The following is a 23,762-nucleotide window of genomic DNA, read 5'->3' on the forward strand; positions in this document are numbered from 1 at the left end:
GGAAAACGAGAAGGAGGAAGGGGATAAGCACATGATCGAGAACAGAAGAAGAAGAGAAAAAAATGAGACGGAAGATGGGGACAAAAATAAAAAGAAAAACAGAAGGAGGAGAGAAATAAAACGAAAAGGAAGATGATGAAGAAATGTAGAGGATCGAGAAGGAGAAGAGAAATTACGAAGAAAGGAAATGAAAGGGGAGAAAGAAGGAGAAAATGACGAGGAGAATTATTAATATCTTATATTATTTGATCACTCAACATGAAACAATAGGCTATTGCCCTTCGTATCAACTTTCGACTTCTCGTGACCGCATACTGATGAAAGAAATACCATCTCACTGTGTAGAGGACCTGTTTCAATTAAAATGAAGCATTAATCATATTAATCAATAAGACAGCGGCGTTGACCAGAAACCGAGTTCTTCGTTCAAGCTATAGGAATTATGGAAGAAGCATTCGCTTCATTAGTGATGACATTGTTTACTGACGTTAATCCCGGGTGATGGGGTATATAGGGAAGGGGATGACCTGGACAAATATCTCCACTTTCCAAGTAAGGAAGGAATTCATATTTGCTTATCAGTAAATAATTGATAGGATTGTATAAAATTAAAAATTCTCTCTCAATTTTCCTGTGCCCAATTGAAAGGGATCCAACCCATCGTCGTTGTTGTTGTACCTAAATTATTTGATATATTTCATCCTCGGTGAATTCCTAAGTTTGACTATATTACGAAGCTTAAGTCAACTGCAAATAATATGGTTGTAGAAAGAAAAAAATGACCGGCATTTAAATATGAGTAACTTAACCCTCGATTTACACAATGCAAACGTGTTTCAAGTATTAGGTAGTGATTTAAACATTCGGCATGCATGTTAGGATGATCCCTACTCTTTTAAACTTTACCTCTCATAAACCTATTTGAAACATGTACTTTCGCTACAATTTTCTCCTTTTTTGTCATGAAATCATGAATTTCCAGTGATTTTCATAAGTGCCCTTGCTACCTATGGCATGAGTCCACGTAAGATACCCATTGTATATGAGTGTCGATCGGTGTTTATGGTTGGGAAGGGGGATTACTGACCAAAATTTTGTTCTCTTTGACGGATTTTCTTTTAGTTTATATAGGGATAGGGAGTGAGTGGAGCGAGTGAGCAATAATTTTGACCTTCTTTATACAAAAATCCAGTTTTGTGATAAATTTGACATGATATATTTAAAAATTGTTAATTATTTAAGAATTTTTCTTTGCTTCCTTTCTTTTCTCCTTTCTTTCTTGGTCGTGATAGATTATGGGGTCCAAGGGTGATGCCCGGGGTAGTCTTTACATTAAAGGTCAAGTTCACCCCCAGAAAAAGGTTGATAGAATCATAAAAGAAAAATCATATAAGCATAATGCTGAAAATTTCATCAAAATCGGTTGCAAATAAGAAAGTTATGGCATTTAAAAGTTTCGCTTATTTTTCACAAAACGGTTTTATCTTCATATAGTGCTTCTAGACCAAATTTTTTACGCTGAATATGAATATATGAGGTAACCAGGCTGTATCTTGAAAATTAACCCGTAAGGGAGCTTTTTTCAAAATGGCCGCCAAATTTTCAGTTGGCAAAACTTCTATAGTCCCCCTGAAGTGGGTCAGGCTTCGATGTGGCAGCAATTCTTTATATTATAATTATAGCTGAAAGAGGGAAACCCACTCTTTCCTCTCTAAGTAGTTTCAAGAATATGAAATTGGGTGTTTTATACAGCAGAAGTGCATATTGCCTCAATGGGGGCTAAAAATGGTGAATTTTCAAATAATTAGGCAATGCAAAAAGGGGTGGGGTAGTTTGACAGCCGCCCAGAGGGGTAAGCTTCAATGTTCCAGCACCTTTTTTATAGGTAGAGCAAAGCATATTCTTTCCTCTCTAATACCTCGGTCACATTTGCTCTACGGCTGCCGTACAGCGAGCCGAAAACAGCCGTTTTATTCATTTTTTTCAAACCACCAATATCAAACTGGTGCAAACAAATGTTAAAATGGCTGTTTTCGACTTGCCGTACCGCGGCCGCCGTATAGAGCAAATATGACCGAGGTATATATTAGTGGTTAGGCAGCAAAAGTGGCAGAAGATCAAAGATGCCTTTTTACCTCAATGGGCAAAGCAAAGCAAAGCCTACCCTTTCCTCTCCAAGTGGTTTCAAAGGAGTAAAAAAGACAGAACTATAATCAGAAATGACTTTTTTACCTCAATGGGGGCTCCAAAATGGTGAATTTTCCAATAAATAGGCAATAATACATAGAGGGTGATTTTGATAGCCCCCAGAAGGGGGTAGGTTTTAATTTGCCAACACTTCTTTAGATGTATCCGATAGACCAAAGCCTATTCTTTCCTATCTAAGTGGTTTCAAGGCAGTAAAAGTGGCAGAACAATATATCAGAGACGCCTTTTTGCCTCAATGAGGGCTCCAAAATAGTGATTTTCCAATACATAGGCAAATACCGAAAATTGGTGGGGTAACTTCTACAGCTGCCTGAAGGGGATAGGCTTCGATTTGCCAACACGTCTTTATATAGCTGATAGAACAAAGCCTACTCTTTCTTCTCCAAGTCATTGCAAGAAGATAAAATTGGCTGTACGATATAGTAGAAACGCCCTTTTGCCTCAATGGGTGATCCAAAATGGTGAAATTTCTATAAATATACATGATATAGAGGGGGGTTGACTTAGACAGCCCCTGAGAGGGCTGGGGTTCGATGTACCAGCACTTATTTATATGTAGCTGGTAGAACACTTTACTCTTTCCTCTCTAAGTGGTTTCAGATCAATAAAATGGGGTGTACAACAAAGTACAAACGCTTTTTGGCCTCAATGTTGAGTCCAAAATGGTGAATTTTCAAATAAATTGGCAATAAGCAAAAGGGGGAGGGGTGCTTGTAGGCTTCCATGTGCCACTTCTTTAGATGTAGCTGGTAGAATAAAGCTTTTCCTCTCCACGTGGTTTCAAAGCAATTAAAGTGGCTGTATTGTTTAGCAGAAATTCCATTTGCCTCAATGGGTGCTCCAAAAAAGTGGTTTTCCCCCCAATAATTAGGCAATATACAACAACATGATATAGCCAAGGGCAGGGGGGTTGACTTCGACACCCCCACCCCCTGAGAGAGTTAAGCCTCGATGTGCCAACATTTTTTTTGATGTAGCTGATACAGAAAAGCATATTCTTAACCCTCCAAGTGGTTAAAAAGCAGAGATAATTGCGTTTGATTGAAATGGAAAAAAAGAATGAAAAGGTAAATAAAACGCGAGCTGCAATTTTGGAAAAATTGACCTACAAATAAACCATTTTGAGGACTATTATTGTAGGTTTTCTTGGGTATACTTTCCAATTATACACTCTTTTTAAATTCAGTTCTCATTTCTTTTGTATTTTTTCCACTTATTTTACATCATTTACTGAGATAATTTTCAAAAATTTTATAAAAACAAATGTAGGCCTACAATTTCGGTAACAAGTTACTATCAGTCAATCAAATTGAATATCAGTAGCCCATGCAGTAGCTTTTAACTGTCATTGAAAACTGTATTGAGTATGAAGGATCAGTAGCTAAGGAGGTAGCCTCAAACCCGAAGAGATTTTGGAAGTATGCCAACAGGAAAATAAAATCAAGACCTGGAATAAGTGATCTAGTAAACTCAGAGTTCAGACATAGAAAAGGCAAAACTTTTTAATGACTTCTTTTCAAGCGTTTTTGTCAATGAGAATTTGGATTTTATGCCAGATATAAATTGGCAATACTCTAGTCCACCACTATCTGATGTAATTATTACTAGAGAAAAGGTAGAAAAGAAAGTTCTTAAACTGAATGGAAGCAAATCTCCAGGTCCAGACGAAATGCATCCAAGACTGTTGAAGGAAACTGCACGTTCCATTTCTGTTCCACTACAAATCATTTTTGAGAAGTCATTTGATGAAGGCATGCTTCCTGGTGATTGGAAAGTCGGAAACACAACTCCGCTACACAAAAAGGGAAGCAAGAAGAACATTGAAAACTATAGACCAATAAGTTTAACTTCAGTGGTTGGAAAACTGATTGAAAGTTTAATTCGTGATATAGTGATGCAACATCTGATGGATCATAATTTACTTTCAAACTGTTAACATGGATTTACTCCAAATCGGTCCTGTATGACACAACTTTTATGTGCAATGGAAGAAATGACAGGCAAACTTGATGCTGGAATTCCTATTGATGTCATTTATTTAGACTTTTGTAAAGCATTTGACTCTGTTCCTCATGAAAGGCTTCTCAAGAAATTAATGTCATATGGTATAGTTGGAAAATTACATGCTTGGATAAGAGCCTTTGTAACAGGAAGGGAACAGAGAGTGACTATCAACGGTGAAAGTTCTGATTGGAGTCAAGTAAGCAGCGGAATTCCGCAAGGGAGCGTGTTAGGACCCATTCTCTTTGTCATCTTTATAAATGATTTACCTAATATTTTGGACAATTCTGTGCATATTTTTGCCGACGATACCAAAATCATCGGTGATATTAGCTTTGATGTTAAACAAAAGACTCTTCAAGCAGACCTTACTCATGCTGTCGAATGGAGTGAAACCTGGCAACTTAAGTTTAATACTAAGAAATGCAAGGTTCTACATATTGGAAAGAACAATTCAAGAAGTGTTTATACTATGAATGGAGATGAATTGGAACCATGTAAGCAGGAGAAAGATCTCGGTGTTATTATGGATGAAGAGCTCAATTTTCACCATGTCTCAGCAGCTGTTTTGAAAGCTAACCAAATACTTGGAATAATACACAGGACTTTTTTCAAATAACCCCTGAAATATTACCAATTTTGTTTGTATCTCTGGATCGACCTCATCTGGAATATGGGAATATTTTATGGCATGTGAGATTCAAAATGGATGCAGACAAAGTAGAGAAGGTGCAAAGGAGAGCTACTCGCATGATTCCTGGTCTCCAGAGCTTACCGTATGAGCAACGTCTAGATAGACTAAACCTTCACTCACTGTTTTACAGAAGACGAAGAGGAGATATGCTGTGTACAAACTGTTAAATGGAAAGTTTGGGATCTCGAGAGACATATTTTTCACACCAGCAATCCATTCAGCAACTAGAGGTCACAAGTTCAAGCTCTATTCACAGGACGATCTCGGTTGGAACTTAGGAGCAAATTTTTTAGTCAAAGAGTAATTTCTGACTGGAACAAACTGCCTACAGAAGTAGTGGAATCAAAATCAGTGGAAATGTTTAAACATCTGTTGGATAAGTTTTGGTAGGGGGAAAGATTTAAAACCTCCATTTCTCAACGCACGTAAAGTCTCACAAGTTTAAACTGTCTAGATAATCGTCAATTACCAGAAGTTAAGATCGGAAAACCTACAGGAGAAGTCCTTCATTTCCGTACCTGATGTGATGTGATGTTATTTTAACCGCAAGTTTTTTTTTTTAAACGGGCCCCATATTGGTCATTTTACGTTTTTGTATTGGTTTGGGGGGAAAAGTGGGGTGTAGCCCCCTCCCCCCCCGCGGCCACTGGACAGTTATTCGTTACTCGTATTATTAGATCTGTGCTTGCATCATCGTAAATTTAAAAAAAAATTATGTATATCGGCGACATGCGTGGAAGAGGGTCCTTCCTGGCGCTGCACAGCAGCTGCCAGGCCCACGATCAATTCGGCAAAACAAATTTTCTGAGTATTTCATTTCCGATGTCTATTTCGAAGTTCGAAGTAACAATAAACTTTTTTTTATCCGACTTTATATAGAGAACAACGATTCTGATTTTGTTTTTTTCTTTTTACGTTTGGATTTCAACGATGCCTTAGATTATGAGAGTCTGAATCTGCACTGAGTTTGCCTGGAAAAATGGACAGAATTCAAGTTTATGCAAGCTCTGACAGCGAAAGTGATCATGAAGGGTTTCATGAAAGGTAATATTTTGGAAATTTGTTTTTGGTCCGCTTCACATTTTAAAAACGCGACGCTTTACCGGGTACTGCTGTCTACCGTCATGCGCCTCTGCGTAGCCTGGAGGCGTCTGGGGAGTGAAAGACATATACTGTACGTATGGTCCCTCCCCTAACGCCTGGGAGCCTAAGCTATATTCCCACACGCACGGGTACAAAACCTGAAACTTTCGCCCCCGAGATTTCTACTTTCCCTCTAAAAGATCTAGCCCTAAAACATGTACATGGAGTTAACCCTTTAGCACCTACAGATTATATGCATAATGGGCAATCTCTCACTGGAGGAAACAATAAAACTGGTAATAAGTAGGCATTGTTCCAAACAAATTGAAATAGTTTCTTATACATTCACTTTCGTTCATTACAAGTTATATTTATTTTGTAGCAAATGACCTGCTGAACAGAATGGTACATAGCAGAGATCAATCAGATGTACGAATGTTGACCTTTGACCTTTGGATAGTCAACAAAAAGAAGAAAAACTATATATTTGCAATGATACCATCTACAGAATCATCTACAGAATAGATGATTGATTATTAGAAGTGAAGATGACCTTTTGAATCAATCATGGTTCAAATTTGAAACAAATATTTGTCAATATATGTATACATACTACGAAAGATAAACAATGCATTAGTCTTCAGTCAAGACTTTTCCCGGAAGTACTGAAAAAAGTAATTATGACATAAATGAAGATTAAAATCTGCTGAATTACACTATGGGAGAAACTTTGGTCTCCTTTCCTCTTATACAAACACACACATACATTCACAAACAAAGAAATGCACAAACAAATAAACAAACAAACAAATAAACAAACAAATAAACAACAAATAAACAAACACACAAACAAACAACCAAATACATGTACAAACACAAACATAATGTGCCTTATAAATATGACTCTATTCTAAACGTTCAAAATCATTCAGTTTACAAATGTTCAAGCATTCCGAAAAAGATACTGTCTAAACGATGTTATGCCACTCGTTGAAACACGGGTTTTTGCATAGATTCAGTCTGCATCCCGTGCACCCAAACTTTGTCTGAACACTTTCACCACTTGGGGCTTTCCTCCCAGCCTTCTTACACTGCATGCAGACTTTCTTCCTGTCGCCGAATGCCACAAGACTGTGACCAATGATGACATCCTTTGCCACCACCTTTTCAATGGGACGATCACCATCAGCACTTGAACGACGCTTACGAGAAGAAAATCCATCCCCAAGCTGATGGATGAGGGCCAACTTGAACGCTTTCAGGGACCAACTCCTGCAATTTGAGGGATGCGGTCTCGTTGAAAGTTCCCACAGAATGTATGCATTCACCATGGCAATGTTGAGGAGGCCCCACATGAGGTACTTCCACCACCTTCTTCCCGTCCGGCCAACATTGTAATAGCTTCTTAGTTGATCAGCGTGATCAACACCGCCCATCTCAGCGTTGTAATCCTGAATGACCGTTGGGATTGAGATCCTCTCATCTCTGCGAAACTTTGTACGTGACTTCTGCCCATCAGACCCATCGTTGTTCGTGGAGATCAGATACACGTCCCTCTTGTCCTTCCATCTTGTGACTGTAACCGCGTTCCTGGCCCACTTCACGTTGTCATACTTTTCTAGCCGAACTTGTTGTAGCTCACGTGGGATACCAACGCGATCCTTTCGGAGGGTACCGCAGTAATAAGTGTCTGCCTGAAGGAGGTCTTCAACGAGGGGCAGAGATGAAAAGAAGTTGTCAGCGTAGACAATGTGATTCCGTAACAGATACTGGTTCAGTAGCCCCATCACCACCGTATACCCCAGGCCAAATTGTTGAACAAGTTCAGCGTCCATTCCCCTGCCTGTGTACACTTGGAAGGTAAGGCAGTATCCTGTCTTCGAGTCACACAGGCACCATAGTTTGATGCCCCATTTCGTTGGCTTTTTTGGCATGTATTGTTTCCATGCCAACCTCCCATTATATTTGATCATCGCTTCATCCACCGAGAGGGTCTGTCCTGGCACAAACATGCTTGAGAAATTCTCTTGCAGAACATTTACAAAATCCCTAACCTTGTGAATTTTATCATCTTCCTCATGCCGTTCGCGGACATTACTGCAATGGAGATATTGACATAGTTTCTCGTAGCGGTTTTTGGTCATCAACTTTGAAATGTACTCATTTCTGAGGGCCTGATCTTGTGACCAGCAATCATTGTATTCAGCTGTCCTTGTTATACCCATGAGTGTGTTGATTGCAACAAAGGCCATCATTTCCTTGTCATTGGTTGGGGTCCATGCAGGATCTGAAGAGGCGTATTCGTCATTGTTGTCGGCATCTACTGCGGGTTTCTTTGTAGCTGCATTTATGTTTGTGTTTCTAGCTAACATCTCAAAGAAATCCTCCCCTATCACACACTTTAGATAGTCTAGTTCTGGAGCATCATACGGAAGATTGCATTTCGGTCCGCTATTTTCCCCGTAGGCACCCAAGTTGACATCTGGAATGTTGTTGGACCATCCATCCGGTGGGTTTGACATTCGGCGCTGTCCTGGTACCTGACGAACTTGTGGCGCATCCGCGTTGTCAGGATTGTCGTTCACGTCAATGAAAGCCCCTCCATCACCATCATCAGTTTCATCATCATCACCAGTATCCTCATCATGTCCTTGGTATTCGACAGGTTCGTCAACGGTAACTCCATCGCTGTCGTCTTCCTGAAGAAAAAAAAAACAATGTCAATGAGTCAAACAATCACAAACACAGTGTCAGTCACAGTTCAGAATCAATCAAAACATTCAAAATAAAATCATCATAATAAATACAACTCTCAAACTTTATTTACATGCGAAGATGAACTGCTATTTGCTCTAAAATACACATAAAATATACGTAAATAAGATCAAAACATTATAAAAATCGTCTGCAGAGCGAGAAGGAATAGAACTAAAAGCAAAAGTTCAGGTTTCAGCCACCCTAGTCCCAAGCCTTCAAAAAAATGTAAAGTATTACTGACAGAATGAAAATATAACTAAAATTTTCGCAAAATCTAGGATAAAATATGTCAAAAATTAATTCCAACTCACATCTGAATCGTCGATATCGACTTCGATGTCACTCTGTGTGATATCCAACGTTTTGATGAACTCTTCATCATATAGCAACGCCCGAGCTTCTTCGGCGGAGTAAGTGGTTTTCCGGGACGTGGACGCAGCCATCTTTGCTGAGATCGACTGCGCAACAGTCTGGAACTTGCTACACACCGTTGCGTGTCAATCGTTTTTTCTCGAAAATACTCAATAGGAGCATACACTTTTCTATGCGGATTTATACAGCAGCCAACCTATACAGCATGCACACGCAATATTAGCACGGCAAATCATTCACAAGAGATACTATAGCGCAGGTAAAACGCACGGGCGGTTCAGGGCGGTTCAGTGTGAAATAGGAAGGGCGGTTTAGGTGCTAAAGGGTTAAACTCCATTCCCAACATTTCTGCGATATTGATTACATTTTTAAAGAAGAATTCATGAAAAAAAACGAGGAAAATGTTATGAAAAGATGAGAGAGCTTACGGCCGTGTTTACGTCGCCATCTTGATTTCTTTGTCTTCCGCTTGGCGACAGCACGCAATCGCGTGCTGATTGCGTGCTGTCGCCAAGCGGAAGACAAAGAAATCAAGATGGCGACGTAAACACGGCCGTAAGCTCTCTCATCTTTTCATAACATTTTCCTCGTTTTTTTTTCATGAATTCTTCTTTAAAAATGTAATCAATATCGCAGAAATGTTGGGAATGGAGTTTAACTCCATGTACATGTTTTAGGGCTAGATCTTTTAGAGGGAAAGTAGAAATTTCGGGGGCGAAAGTTTCAGGTTTTGTACCCGTGCGTGTGGGAATATAGCTTAGGCTCCCAGGCGTTAGGGGAGGGACCATACGTACAGTATATGTCTTTCACTCCCCAGACGCCTCCAGGCTACCTCTGCGGTCGTTCTGATCGGGACGCGGGCTGGTTCGGCGTACCGGTACCGTACGGTACCGTACCCAGGGAGCTCCGGCCCGCTTCGCGTGCCGGAGCCCAGCCCCAGGACTCGTCCGTGTAATACTCTCCAAAATGGGGTAGAATGGGGTCGCAATAGCACTCCAAGTAAAAGGGGAAAATGAATTATGAACTAACCTCGATTATCGTGACACAGTCAGAATCCTGACATCGATATCAAGATTCAAGGCCAGGGCAAGGCACAAACAAACTGGACCTTCAAAAAAAGGAAAAGTTATGTCTCGTTCGTTCTCCTTCTTTCACAATTGAAAACAAAATGGCTGATCGCTACCAAGATGGCAAGAACGAACGTGACATAGATGTCTAACTTTTCCTTTTTAGAGGGTCCAGTTTGTGCCTCGATGTCAGGATTCTGTGTCACGGTAGACCTTGATCCATAGGACTCCATGATGATATTTTTAAATATTTTGACATATACTTCTTCATCATGGAGCCTACCTCGGGCCACTCACACTAATACGAGGTTAGTATATATACTAACCTCGTACAAGGGACCGTGTTTGACCCTGGATTTCGAAGTAGTCGGCAAACATCGCTTCATTGCTGAAGTAATATTTGCCGAAACTCCTTCTCGCTACGCACCGGGGCTCTTTCCGGTAAGTAGCAATACATTAAAAAATTATACATATGATTTGGAAATAATTTCATTACAAAAAGAGCAAATTTCGCTTACCTCGGCCTAGCAAGTGACTTCGTTTGTCTCTTCTACGGAAATACAAGGAAGCCCGTTGGTGGCGCTAATAAATTTCACAACCTTGATTCAGCTCCTCGGTAATTTTATAACTGTGTCTAAATTCTTTGAATGCGCAATTCTTATGATAAATTTACTAATTATGGGCACCAATAAATGAAATACCTTCAAAAATAAAATTCAAGATTACTATTGGCGATGATAACACTTTTTTGCAATTAATTAAAAACGATGACTAATAAAAAAAAATTGATAAAAATACACATGCCTGGAACGAAACCAGCAGTACAAGCTTTAACGAACGTCAATAATACGGTATACCAAAGTCTATACAATGAAAAGATTGGACACTTCACGGACTTCGCGTAATGCCTTGCGTCGATTTGCGTGTAAAATAGTGTAGGTGCCTAGTCTTTCCCTTGTGGTGTCTTTGATATGAATATAAATCGCGCGCCCTCTTTAGGCGAAAATTGATATCCACGCTGACCAATTTTTATCTCCGTGAAATCTTCACTAAAGATCAAGAAAATATACATATTTTTAAAAGAAACTTCAAGGAGAAGTCACGGAAGGATCTAAATGATTCGGTAAGTGTCATAGCAGAATGTGAAATACCAGATTATGCGTGATATTTTATGTGGGCAAAAGCCCAGTATATTTTGGATGTGTCGTGTGTGTCGCGCGCATATGACTGATATTCCTTCGCACGCGAGATGATATGAACCCATGGGTGACCTCGGGCGAAGTTTGTGCAGGCTCCACTTCACTACCGCTACACTACGCTCCACCTACCCGAACTTCAGGACCGTGAACCATTTCGGAAATACCGAGTGACAAAGGGGGGATGAAATGATGGTTTATTGTAAAAATTACAGAAAAAAATATAACGAGAAAGATAAATAGCTTAATATCTTACTCTACACCCGTATTTCACTCCGTGTCCATCCTCCGGTAATCTTCAAAATTGGTGATTTTGGGCCAGTATCAAATTCCTCACACGTATTATTCACCGCCGATTTCAAAACATTGTATGCAACGAACATAGAGGGTAGCAACACACATCAGTGTTGCTATTAAGGTCCACTCGATACGCGCATACTATTTATCTTTCTCGTTATATTTTTTTTCTGTAATTTTTACAATAAACCATCATTTCATCCCACCTTTGTCACTCGGTATATCCGAAATGGTTCACGGTCCCGAAGTTCGGATAGGTGGAGCGTAGTGTAGCGGTAGTGAAGTGGAGTGGAGCCTGCACGAACTTCGCCCAAAGTACATGGAGCCTTGAACCGCCTCCCATATAAGAGACAGATGTAAACAAAGATGGATTTCCCTAGGAAATCCTTCTTTGAAGATAGAAATCATGTAAATGTTAGTGATTTTATTTATTTTTACACCTTTATACGCCTAATGCGTATGAAGGTGTAAAAAATTGGTAAATAAAAAGGTGAAAAATTGAAGGTTTCTTACCAGACCGATCTCGTGTAGATCCCTCGATCCGTTTGTCAACAAAGCAAATACAATAGGTCTGACCCTTGAACCGCTTCGTTATGAAGTACCTTCGATTAGTGATGTTACAAAATGTCGTTTTGAAGAACATTATTTTACAAATACTAAAATTTAATACGTGATTATAAATAATCATTAGTATTATAACAATTATTTATAATCACATATTAAATTTGTTTAATGCAGCGTAGCTCAGTCGGTTAGAGCGCATGTTTTGGATAAGATCATAGATCTCAACGTGAGGGGTTAGAGTCCCGCTCATGCCGAAACGCGTCTGACCAAAAAATCTGATGCTATAGCGTTGTGTGTTAGCGTGCCTCACCACTGTATTCAGTGCAGGTGTGAATGGAGTTGGAAAACACTCCGTCCGTCGGAAAGGACGCAAATGTTGGTCCCGTGTATAGGAGAGTCACAACCTATGCACGTTAAAACCAATACACTATTCGTCAAAGAGTAGGGTGTTCACCCGGTGTATTGCACCTGCCAGTCCCGGCAAAATTCAGGTCAAGTCAATTTTGACGTTCATATGCCATAATAATCAATATAATGATTGTGGGCATTAACGGAAAGACAAGACAAGACAGTTTTAGTATTTAGTGTTCCAACATTCAAATTTTGATACCTAAATGTCTTTGTTTACTTGATTACCCGGCATTTAATTAATAATATGTTCTTATAATTTGCATGAAAAAAAAAATGATGCAATTTAATGGGGAAAACAATTTCCAATAAAAATTGCTTGCAAATTTGGGCAAATGTAATTTTTGATAATTCTCCAGAACAAACCCATGCAGATTGACAAAATAACAATTGATGTTATTGCTTCCTTTCGTTGTAGACCCTTGAAAAAGAGGATGTTCCACCAACCTAGAGTGAAAATTGCCCTTCAAGCCTCGGCTGAAAATAAACAGTTTCAGTTTCATTCATCTGCCGAAAGACCAGCTGTGGAACCTCTATCAAGAGGATATGGGACTTTCCTGCATATCAACAACCCATCAAGGGATGAGTCACCTCACAGTAGCATTTATGGTTCAACAAGAAAGGAGAAGCAGAGGTCACACAATCATGTACGGCATAGCCAGACCAATGGATTAAAAGGTAGACATGTGAAAGACCATAGGCAAGAACCCCCACCTCTGAATCACCAGTATGACAGCAGAAGTCGTGAGATGACCTTTGACATTTTGCACCAAAGGACGCAAGAATGTCGGCAGAATTCAGAGAGAAATCAAGATCCTTCACCCATGAATCAGCAGGATAACCGTCTTGACAGAGGATTTCATAAACAAGAACAAACTCTAAAAAGACACTGTCAGGGATCAGGACTGACACCTTACGTTCCAAAGAGGTTGAGGAAGTCCAATAGTAGTAGCCTAGATGAGGATCAGAGACATGGTACTTGGTCAAAGAAATACAACCCTGATATTTTTTCACCTGATCCTGTAATTGAATCCAATATTGAACAACCTACATCTTGCTCAAAGCCACCCAAACGCCTTTTTTGCAATTTTGTTCTCCACGAAGGACCCGTTACCCATGTTGAATGGAATATTCCACAGTTCAGCCATCTGTTGCTGTCTAGTTCCATGGATAAGACTGTTAGGATATGGAACTATTCTACTCAAAAGAGGTGTGTTCAGACTCTGAGTTGCCATGAAGGGGCAGTGAAGGATGCACAATGGAATGCAGATGGTCAGCTGATTCTTAGTTGTGGGTTTGACAAGACTGCTCGCCTCTCCGATGCCCGCAGTGGTAAGTCATTTTGATTTTGTTTTATGTTTTACACATGTATTAGGAATGTCATGGTAATACGTGGAGAGATTCTTTTTAAAAAAATCCCAGCTATATTGTTTATAATTAATCTGCACTATTTGATGAATGTATCCTCATTTATTATATACTTCTGGTACTTCTTAATTATGATAGATTCATAGATGTGAGTTCTTAGAAACAAACCTCATGATTACCAGGTAAAATTAAAATGCTATACTACAGAAAAGATAAATAATGATAAAAAGTAGTTCCTCCAATAAATGCATTCAAAGTTGATGGATAAAATCTTTGTGTTTAGATATGAATAATTTCATTGAGGATATTTGTATCTTTATATGTCAAGTGTTCAGTGTTTTAACAGAGATCAAGCTAGCCATTTGCCCAACCAATAAAAGATTTTATATTCTGCCTATTGAAATGCAATTACTAACTGGTGTATTGTGATGGCCTGCCCTTAGGCACAGTTGGGTTAATAAGTTATTTTAATGGTCTATCACACCATAAAGTGAATTCCTTTTGAATTTTCATCTTTCAAATACAGGAACAAATTTCCAGGTTTTTGACCATTCATCGTATGTGACGTGCATCAAATGGCATCCCACCGACCCACATATGTTCATAAGTGGCTCATATGGCTCTACTATGTACTGCTGGGATACAAGAACAGGCTCTGTAAGTAAATCAAATGTAAAGAGAAAATTGTTAGTTTGTAGTTTAAGAATAAAATAACTTTTAATAATCTGGTTATAAGGCGTTTTTATTAGAGATACATTGTACGTACATGTATATAAGCACTTTACTGATTTGTTATTACCTTGGTCATCAGATTCAATCAGTCATTCCAACACATCCCTTGGGAGTATTCCATAGTTTTGTTGATTGATGGGGTTCAGAGAATAATTTCATGGTGTAAATGGATATATGCAAACATCAAATTTGATTAGGCCTGGGAGTAAATATCGATTAATAGAATGGCTTGCCACCGATCGCTATTCGATAAGTAAAATGTACACTGTTCAAATGTTCGGCAGATCTAGATTAGGCACTTGGGATCACTTGATTTCTCAAGTAATATCTCAAGTAATAGTAACAAAGGCCTTGCCCTTGATACACTTTGTATGCTGTCTGCGTGCTTAAAACAGAAAGTACACACACAAGTAGCTCACTTTAGCTGATATGTGATTGGACCTTCGATGGCCAATGAAACTTTTGGGGAGACAAAGAAGAAGCCATGTGCGTTCCCATTATCAGGAAAGGTCATGACTTCAGAAATAAATTGACCCCTCCCCATCTCGGTGTTTGTGTGTGTGTGTGTGAGAGAGAAAGAGAAAGATAGGGGTGAGATCGGAGCCAGACAGGAAAATTTCCTTTCATGTTTCAAAACAAAGCTCTGGGGGAGGGGGCCTTAAACATTCCGACATGCATCGTCACCTAAGCACAAGTTCTCGACTAGTCTCCCAAAATAGACCTTAAACATTCCGACACTCATCGTCACCTAAGCATAAGTTCTCAACTATTCTCCCAAAATAGACCCGGTTATAGGTTCAAATGATAAAAAATTTTAATTTTTAAAGATATTTCAAATGAAAATTATTTTCCAAAATATTTTTTGAAACACACCCATGTACAGTGTGTAGCATCATGGGCAGTGCCAAAAGTGATGGTGTGGGCACGAGATGAAATTTTTCAAGAAGTGAAAGGCACACCTGCGTGTCTGTCTCAAAGAATACATGTAGGCTACTTCATGAATGAGTTGTTGACTTGTACTTTGGTCTGCAAGACTTTAGGCTGACCTAGACTGATTCATTCATATGCAGGGGTATGGCACTTGGAGGGATGCATAATACAAGCATTGATTTAAGAAAGATTTTTCATTGGAACAATAAACTAAAAGTTTTAATCTCATTTCATAAAGTTTCTTTTGAAATAGAAATCAAAGAGAAGGGGAACAAAAGGCCTACTTTCATTAATGAGGAACAGACAATTATACTCTTTACCCCCGGTTTTACCCTAGATGTTCAATTATTGAACCCTGTCTAAATTTGTAACATGCAGCATTGCCAGAGAACTTCTGCGTCAGGGGTCATAAGTAGGTCAACTCTTGTGACTTAGAAGACGTGATTCCAAGGAACAATCGAATCATTTGATTGTTCTTTCAGGAAATAATTGAATGGTAAAAATGACTTTTGTTCCAGGCCTAATTTTGATTTTGCTGACATATTGTATATAGTGAGCATGATTTGTAATTTTGTATGGATAAATATTGAATTGAATTATTGCAGAACTTTTATTAATCCACTCTTACACTATTTGCTTTATCCTTTTAGATTGTTCATCAATATGCAGGCAAACTTGGTCAGATATTGGCAGTGGAATTCATCAACAATGGTACTGAGTTTGTTGCTACGTGTGACACTGTCAGTCGAGATTCTACCGATCGAACCATCATGGTCTGGGATACAAAGACAGCCGCTCTACTTTCAAATCAACTCTACCATGTAAGATGGGTATTCGTAAAGGGATTGAGTAATTTGGTTGAGGTTTGCAAAAATCCTGTGCTCTAAGTGCTGTCAGTGTATGCATTAATGTTTCAAGAAAAATCCTGAAATATTTTAATAATAATAATAGTCAGTTCTTGTGTAGTGCATAACACATTATGAATAACATCTCTATGCGCCTCCAAAGGACTTGGATATTATTACCCTGGCTGTAGCTTAAGCAGCTTTCATGTGCTCGGTATTTCAAGGATTAAATTCCTGCCAGGTACCCATTCACCTCACCTGGGTTGAGTGCAGCACAATGTGGATTAATCTCTTGCTGAAGGAAACTACGCCATGGCTGGGATTTGAACCCACGACCCTCTGTTTCAAAGTCCGGAGACTAATCCACTGGGCCACAATGCTCCACATTTTATTTCATGATTTGCCTACTTTGCAATAAGTAAAAAATGATTAATTTCCCTAGAAATTATTTGACCTTTCTTTCCCTAGCTGTCACATTTTTGTTCTGTGGAGCAATGTTCAGGTCTGTTGCTATTTCACAACAACGGTCAAAATATGGTTAGGTAACAAATAGGTTGTGCATGAGAGTAAAGACCAGCTGATAAATATTGATACACATTGTGAGAGATGATTAAAACCAACTACAGCTATTTCCCTCCTACATGTAGATCAACATTATTTGAAAAGGTGAAGATGTATCCAGTTACTTCGATCATCTCGGATTAATTGGAATTAATCTGTGGTTGAATTCTTAGATTGTATGTGACATCGCAGTTACACCAATCACGCCATTCAAAAGAACATAATGGCCCGAATTCACAAAGGTGGTTTTTAAAACCCACGGTTGAATCCATGGTTTATGCAGATTTCCTGTATAAATTACGCTTAATTTAGCGCGTATCGGGCGCGTTAATAAAAAATGTCCAATGCTGATGCGCGCTTTTTTCACAGTGCGCCAAATTGACGCCTGTTACCATGGTTAGATACGCTATTTTATTCATGACTCCACTGTTTGAAGAGTGGACTCATTAATTCAAAACAGTGGACTCATGAATAAAATAGCATGGATAACCACGGCAACAGGCGTCAATTTGGCGCACTGTGACAAAAGCGCGCATCAACATTGGACATTGTTTGATATACGCTGTATAATGAGCGCAATTTATACACGAAATCTGCATAAGCCATGGACTCAACCGTGGGTTTTCAAAACCACCTTTGTGAAATCTGGCCAATAGCTTTGATCAGTCTGGAGTTGATTTCATTGGTGAGACTAGCATAGGTTTATATTAATAATGATTTTATGATGATTTCTTCTTACAGGAGAAGTACACCTGCTGCAGCTTGAAGTCTCATCCTACAGGTGATGTTTTCATGGCTCAGTCCAATGCCAACTACATTGCTCTCTTCTCTACCAGTAGGCCTTACCGACTCAACAAATACCAACGCTTTGAAGGGCATCAGGTGGGTCTTTGCATTCTCTGATCTCTGACTTTTTAAAGTTCAAGCCCACCCACCCCATCAGCAAGTTGATTAGAATAAATAGAGTAAAAGTAAGAAAGTTATGATGTAAAAATAGTCATTTAATTTCAGCAAGTAGGAGATGGACAAATGAAGAAGCTGTGTCCCGTAACACAAAGGTTACGGTAGCTATTGATCGTAGGCTTGATTTTCATGATTGATTGTACATTGTGGTCAATGCAATCAATTGTAAAGATATTCTTCTACGATGATTGCTAAGCTTTGTGTTACGGGCCCCTGATGTCACCTCCATCACAAAGGCAATTTTGATTGTGTGATGTCATTATATCACATCCAATTTTGAATAAATTTGCAGCATTATGCTTGTTTGATTTTAGTCTATTCATTCAAATCAAATTGTTGGGGTGGATTTAGGTTCTGACACATATCTGTGTTAAGCACTCCAAACATCCGTGGCTTACAGTTAAACATGGATAGGTCATGTAATTTTTGTCTCGCCTGCATAGCAGATTGAGACTATAGGCGCCGCTTTTCCGATGGCGGCAGCGTCGTCAACATTGAAATCTAAACCAAGGTTAAGTTTTTAAATATCATCATAACTTAGAAGGTATATGGACCTAGTTCATGAAACTTGGACATAAGGTTAATCAAGTATTACTGAACATCCCGCCTGTATCCCTGAATATCTTGTGTGTGTTTAAGGTCACATGACCAAAATCAAAGGTCATTTAGGGTCAACGAACTTTGATAATGTTGGGGGTATTTGTGGAATTGTCATAACTTAAAAAGTTTATAGATCTAGTTCATGGAAACTTGAGACATAAGAGTAACCATGTATGTATCCCTGAATATCTTGTCCGTGAGTCAGGTCACATGACCAAAATCAAAGGTCATTTAGGATCAAGGAAAGTCGGCACTGCTGCTATATCGGATCGTGTACTGCAGGCGAGACTGTCAGAGGCGTTCCACTTGTTGTAATTTCAACTTCAACTCATTCGTATTTTGGATATGCCATCGACATCAGTTTAGTTGAAAATATGAGAAACATATTTACCTTGATGGTACAATGGCTGAGTAGCCTTTCTCTCTTCCTTTCTGCAGGTTGAGGGATACAGGATCGGTTGCGACTGTTCCCCCGATGGCAGTTTTGTGGCCAGTGGCAGTTCTGATGGAAAGGTACATATCTACAGCTACAGCAGCACCAAGCTGACAAAGACCCTTGGAGGTGGTCAGCAGGAGGGCGCCTGTACTGATGTGGCATGGCATCCTGTCGTGCCTGGTGTCCTAGCCAGCTGCAGCTGGGATGGCAAAATCAACGTCTGGACCTGAGAGGTATCGTCATTCACATACTGTCAAACCTGCTGTAGCATCCACCTGTAGGATAACCACTCTATAAAGGCCATAATTTGGGTCTCTCTTGAATTGTTGAACAGTGTATTACAATAATCTGTTCATAAAGACTAAATTCCTTGTCTCCCTTGGACGGTCTTTAGAGTATATACAGGTCTCACTCTATTGGTTATACTGAATGTTTGAACAGTCATATAAAAATGACGTGACTTATTATGGTGATTCGTGGAACTCTGAATCCACAAACCTTGGTAATTTCTGTTATTCCTCATTCTTTCCATCAGTTGCTCTCATTTGCTGCCACCCTGGTAGATACGCTAGTGATCCTTTCTTTCAAATGATATTCACTTATTTTGTAAACAAGGGGATAAAACGGTAGCGTAAATTTGTTCATACATCAAGGTGTATCCTACAATGAAAATGTATGTAACAGAACAATTCTTATGGCCACACTGTATAATTGTGGTTTCAAGTGCCTCGACTCCATTTCTTCTCCCTTACAAACAGGACAGACCCATCTTCAAGATGCAACTGGCTGCACATTTGTTGCTGAGCTGATGAAGACGTCCTGCAGTATTTACCTGCAGAAGCCATCCTAAATACAGAGTGGCTGCCGATGTCACAAGAAAGGATCATCACCCGAGTGTGAACAACTGGCCTATTTAGCAACTCTCCTGGATGTGCCGTTCACACGGGTCATCTTTGGACTGCATGTGTTCCATACAATGCTGCACTGAGGAAGATCTTCTGCAGAAGCCATTGAAGAAACAAAATGGTTACTTACAGTATCTCACAGGAAAGAATCATAACCTGAGTGTGGATGGAGGACCATTTTACTTCTTCCTTCTTTAATCTAAGAAAATCTTCAACAAAATCATTTTCTTCGTTCATTCTAAATGTACAGTAAATAATGATATCATCTCATGATTAAAAAAAATTATAATTGGATTCACATTGCGCCTTTTCCAGAGGATACAGATTGCTGTTTAAGGCATATAGATAGTTAGGATTTATTTTACAGATCTTTTTTTTTCCAAACTTTTTTTAACAAGTCAAGTGAGGTAATGTTTTGTAAAGTTGGACAGGGTTTGTTCCACATACTTCGAGCAACATAAATATTTGATTACAAGAAACAATCCCTACATTACCTTTACATGCATAGATAGTCCCTTTGTGAGACAACTTATACTACTAAATAATGAAAGTTTTGAAAAAAGATCACAGTCTGACCTCTCTTATCTGGTCACGTTGGGACCAGCACCAATCCGGATAGGTTCCGGATAAGTTCTTTCGGTAATTTGGGTAAGTTATTTTCATAAAAAATAATTTTGTTGTAGGTAGACTATATTGGGAAATGTATGTAATGAAAGTAAGTTTGTGTAGGAATTTTAATTTTTGATTGAAATCTCATTTCCCCTTGTACTAGATTGAAGAAAAAAAAAACTTGGCAAGTGTGCGTCCGGATAATAGAAAGATCCGGATAAGAGGCTGGACTGTAGTATCATGAGTTCCATACCATGATTGCAGCATTTTCCTTTGTGAACATTATTTATTAATGATGTCTTTATATTTTCACTCCCAAGTTGTCTGTCATTGCTGATGATTGCTTCCGTCATGCTTTCATGTCTTACAAGAACTATTTAATCATTTCTTTCAACATTTCAAAGTCTAATTTATCAGGGATGCCACTAGGTGTCTTCCAAAGCCCTGAAATTTTTTTGCGGGCAGGGGCAGTGTCCATGGACAGTGATGACTTTCTATAACATGGTACGGTATGGTGGATAGTGGAGAGGTAGCAGCAAATCTAACCCATCCTGAGACCAGTAAGATCCCCAAGAGAATCACACTTTTTTGTTCTTCATATTTGTTTTTGTTTGTGTGTATTTTTCAAAAGTGGCTTCTTACCTCATTGTGATCAATGACTTTGAAGACAAGGTTTGAAAGACTGATGGTAGTTGTTGGGTGCTGCTTCTAGCACGCCTCCTTTTCTGATTAATTTCTTTCGCGGCATGTTCACAAAACCTCTTTTTGCCGATTGAAGCATACTTCAGTTGTTTGTTGCACCAAATACACAAAGCAACACCAGGTTGGTTTATCTTGCGAATATATTCCGACATAAAATCTCCATTGTTTTTTTTTATCCTCCATCCATGACCAGTTCCATTTGTTCTTAACGTTCACTTCCAATGCCTTGATATCGTCCGTTCTCTCTATTACTTTTGTACTCATCTTGGCTGCCTAATCATATCCAGTGCAGTGGCAGAGAATCATAATCCAAAGAATCTGGTGATGATGATCATTAATATGTTCTTGCAAACATGTTCAAATTCGATGGAAAAGTCAGATGATAAATCACAAAATATATCCAGTTTGGCCTACGTACACATGCAGCTCCCCTGGCCTTGCTCTTGCGACGTACCAAATACGTTCGCACATGGCAAGCTGGAGTTAGCACAATGCCCAGCACAGTCTACACCGATGCTCCCGGCGGGGATGACAGGCATAGACCGGTAGGCACACGTGATGGTTTGGAGCATTTCTATATGGTTTTAAGAGGGCAGCACGCGTACATCCGTTGTTCAGCGCACGCGTTTATAAATTATGTACTGTATATAGCAAATATCTCTCACTCGGTCAATTGACATGCATCGCGATCGAGAAAGAGAGAGCTATAGAGAGGGGGAAAGAAAGGAGGACTTTCCGATTTTTTTTAAATATACAGAAAACAGGAAAAGTCAGAAACACAGAAATAAGACAGATTGCAGGGAAAAGCCGGAATTCCAGGTAAAGGCGGAAAAGTGGCATCCCTGAATTTATAGCTTTTAGATTTTTTTTTCTTTTCCCCCTCTATTTCTGATTGGTTTCTGATGAACACACGAAATATCCCATGATGTTTTTCCATCTTACGTACATTCATTGGTCTTGCTGTTGCTACAGTCCGACCTCTCTTATCCGGCCTCCCCTTATCCAGATCTCTCTATTATCCGGACGCACACTTGCCAAGATTTTTTTTCCCAATTCAATCAAGTACGTGGGGAAATGAATTTCAATCTAAACTCAATCTGACGCAAACTCACTTTGATTTCATATATTTGCCAACATAGTCTACCTACAACCACATTTTTCATGAAAATATCTCACCCAAATCACCGAAAGAAATTAGTTAGGATAATTTTCTAGTTAATCAGGGGGCTGCGCAAACATTTCTTTACCTTCTCATTTTATTTCCCGGGGAAAAACAACACATGTCTTGCTAGCTAGCGCTAGGCCTCGATACTGACCAGTGCTGACAATACTGACAATGGCTGACATTGCGAAGCTGCGATGATCCAATTGGTCCTTTGACATTCAATCCTTGTTGTTTTCCCGCGGACACATATTTTCAGGATTGGTGACTGGTTTTCCAATCTTCAGCCACCACTTCTTCTCCTAGATTCGCTATGATCTGCCAGAATCCATGTCACATATCATTCATTTCTTTATATTCTCTTGGTTCGATTTTCATTGAATCTCTTCGTCTATTTCGGTATCAAGCTCTGTTGTGTTCTTCTGCTGGGCGTCGGCTCGAAGACGGATTTCTGCTTCTGATGTCATGGTGGCGATGGCCTGATTTTTGTCTCGCCTGCATAGCAGAGCGAGACTATAGGCATCCCTTTTCTGACGGCGGCGGCAACATCATATCATAACCTAAGGTTAATCACACACACAGTTAAGGCATTGCTTATCAACTTGCTGGCATGTGCAATAGCTGCCGCGGTGGCCCTGACAATGGTAACTGCTTGTTCTAATGTCAATTTAGCTTTGTGTAGAAGGTGTTGACGAATATTAGAATTATTCTCTGGTGAGAGATGCTGTCCGAGATTCAAATTCACATGTCTCAGCCAACGATTTTAGGGATGTGACAAAATTCTCAAATGATTCATCCTCTCTTTTCACTATAGCGTTGAAAGTATATTGTTCATAGCTAGTATGGCATGTCCTTTGCAATGTTCATCAAATTTATCAATTACCTTTTGATACACCTTGGAATCAGCTTTGGTGTCCCAAGTAAACATGTTGTGGAGGTCAACCACTGGCTGCCTGATCACGGCTAGTAGAGTTGCTACCCGCAGCAAATCGCCTCAGGTCGCTATCCCCATTTCGCAGCCACTTTTCCCAAATTTCTGCTTGATGTCTTTGTACTGACAAATTCATACTTGAGGTGATATCAAACTTTTGTAAGACAGCATCAGTGATATCAAACACATCATTTAAATGTTCTTTATTACTGATCCATAATTTTCCAAGTATCTGGAACTCCTTCATGAATCGATGAAATGAACTCTATAAGGATTTTTTTTCTTAAAGACAGTAATTGTTACTTTATACATAACAGGAACTGTATAAAAGTGAAGAAAAATAAATTATGTTCATAGAGTAGGCATGTTTT

At 39.3% G+C, this 23,762-nt stretch overlaps 1 protein-coding gene across 2 annotated transcripts; it reads left to right on the forward strand.

The window, feature by feature from the left end:
• The first annotated feature begins 5,816 nt into the window (after nucleotides 1-5,816).
• LOC129265770 (WD repeat-containing protein 25-like) lies at nucleotides 5,817-20,539 on the forward strand. Of its 2 annotated transcripts, none has more exons than XM_064102659.1 (7): nucleotides 5,817-5,947; nucleotides 13,066-13,979; nucleotides 14,542-14,672; nucleotides 16,328-16,498; nucleotides 17,825-17,965; nucleotides 19,085-19,315; nucleotides 19,841-20,539. In XM_064102659.1, the coding sequence occupies exons 1-6, from the start codon at nucleotides 5,883-5,885 to the stop codon at nucleotides 19,310-19,312; spliced, it is 1,650 nt and encodes a 549-aa protein (XP_063958729.1). In that variant the 5' UTR covers nucleotides 5,817-5,882; the 3' UTR covers nucleotides 19,313-19,315; nucleotides 19,841-20,539. The 2 variants fall into 2 exon arrangements, with proteins under 2 accessions (XP_063958729.1, XP_063958730.1); XM_064102660.1 differs by having other exon boundaries at nucleotides 5,844-5,947; nucleotides 19,846-20,539.
• Nucleotides 20,540-23,762: the final 3,223 nt, after the last annotated feature.

This window comes from Lytechinus pictus, chromosome 7, assembly GCF_037042905.1.
Source record: "Lytechinus pictus isolate F3 Inbred chromosome 7, Lp3.0, whole genome shotgun sequence".
NCBI lineage: Eukaryota > Metazoa > Echinodermata > Echinoidea > Temnopleuroida > Toxopneustidae > Lytechinus > Lytechinus pictus.

Excerpts from the sequence above, each read along its gene's own strand:
- LOC129265770 (XM_064102659.1), top strand. The coding sequence starts at position 5,883 with ATGGACAGAATTCAAGTTTATGCAAGCTCTGACAGCGAAAGTGATCAT. Across the intron at positions 14,673-16,327 it reads GGGATACAAGAACAGGCTCT|ATTGTTCATCAATATGCAGG; the intron begins GTAAGTAAATCA and ends TTATCCTTTTAG. Across the intron at positions 17,966-19,084 it reads AACGCTTTGAAGGGCATCAG|GTTGAGGGATACAGGATCGG; the intron begins GTGGGTCTTTGC and ends TCCTTTCTGCAG.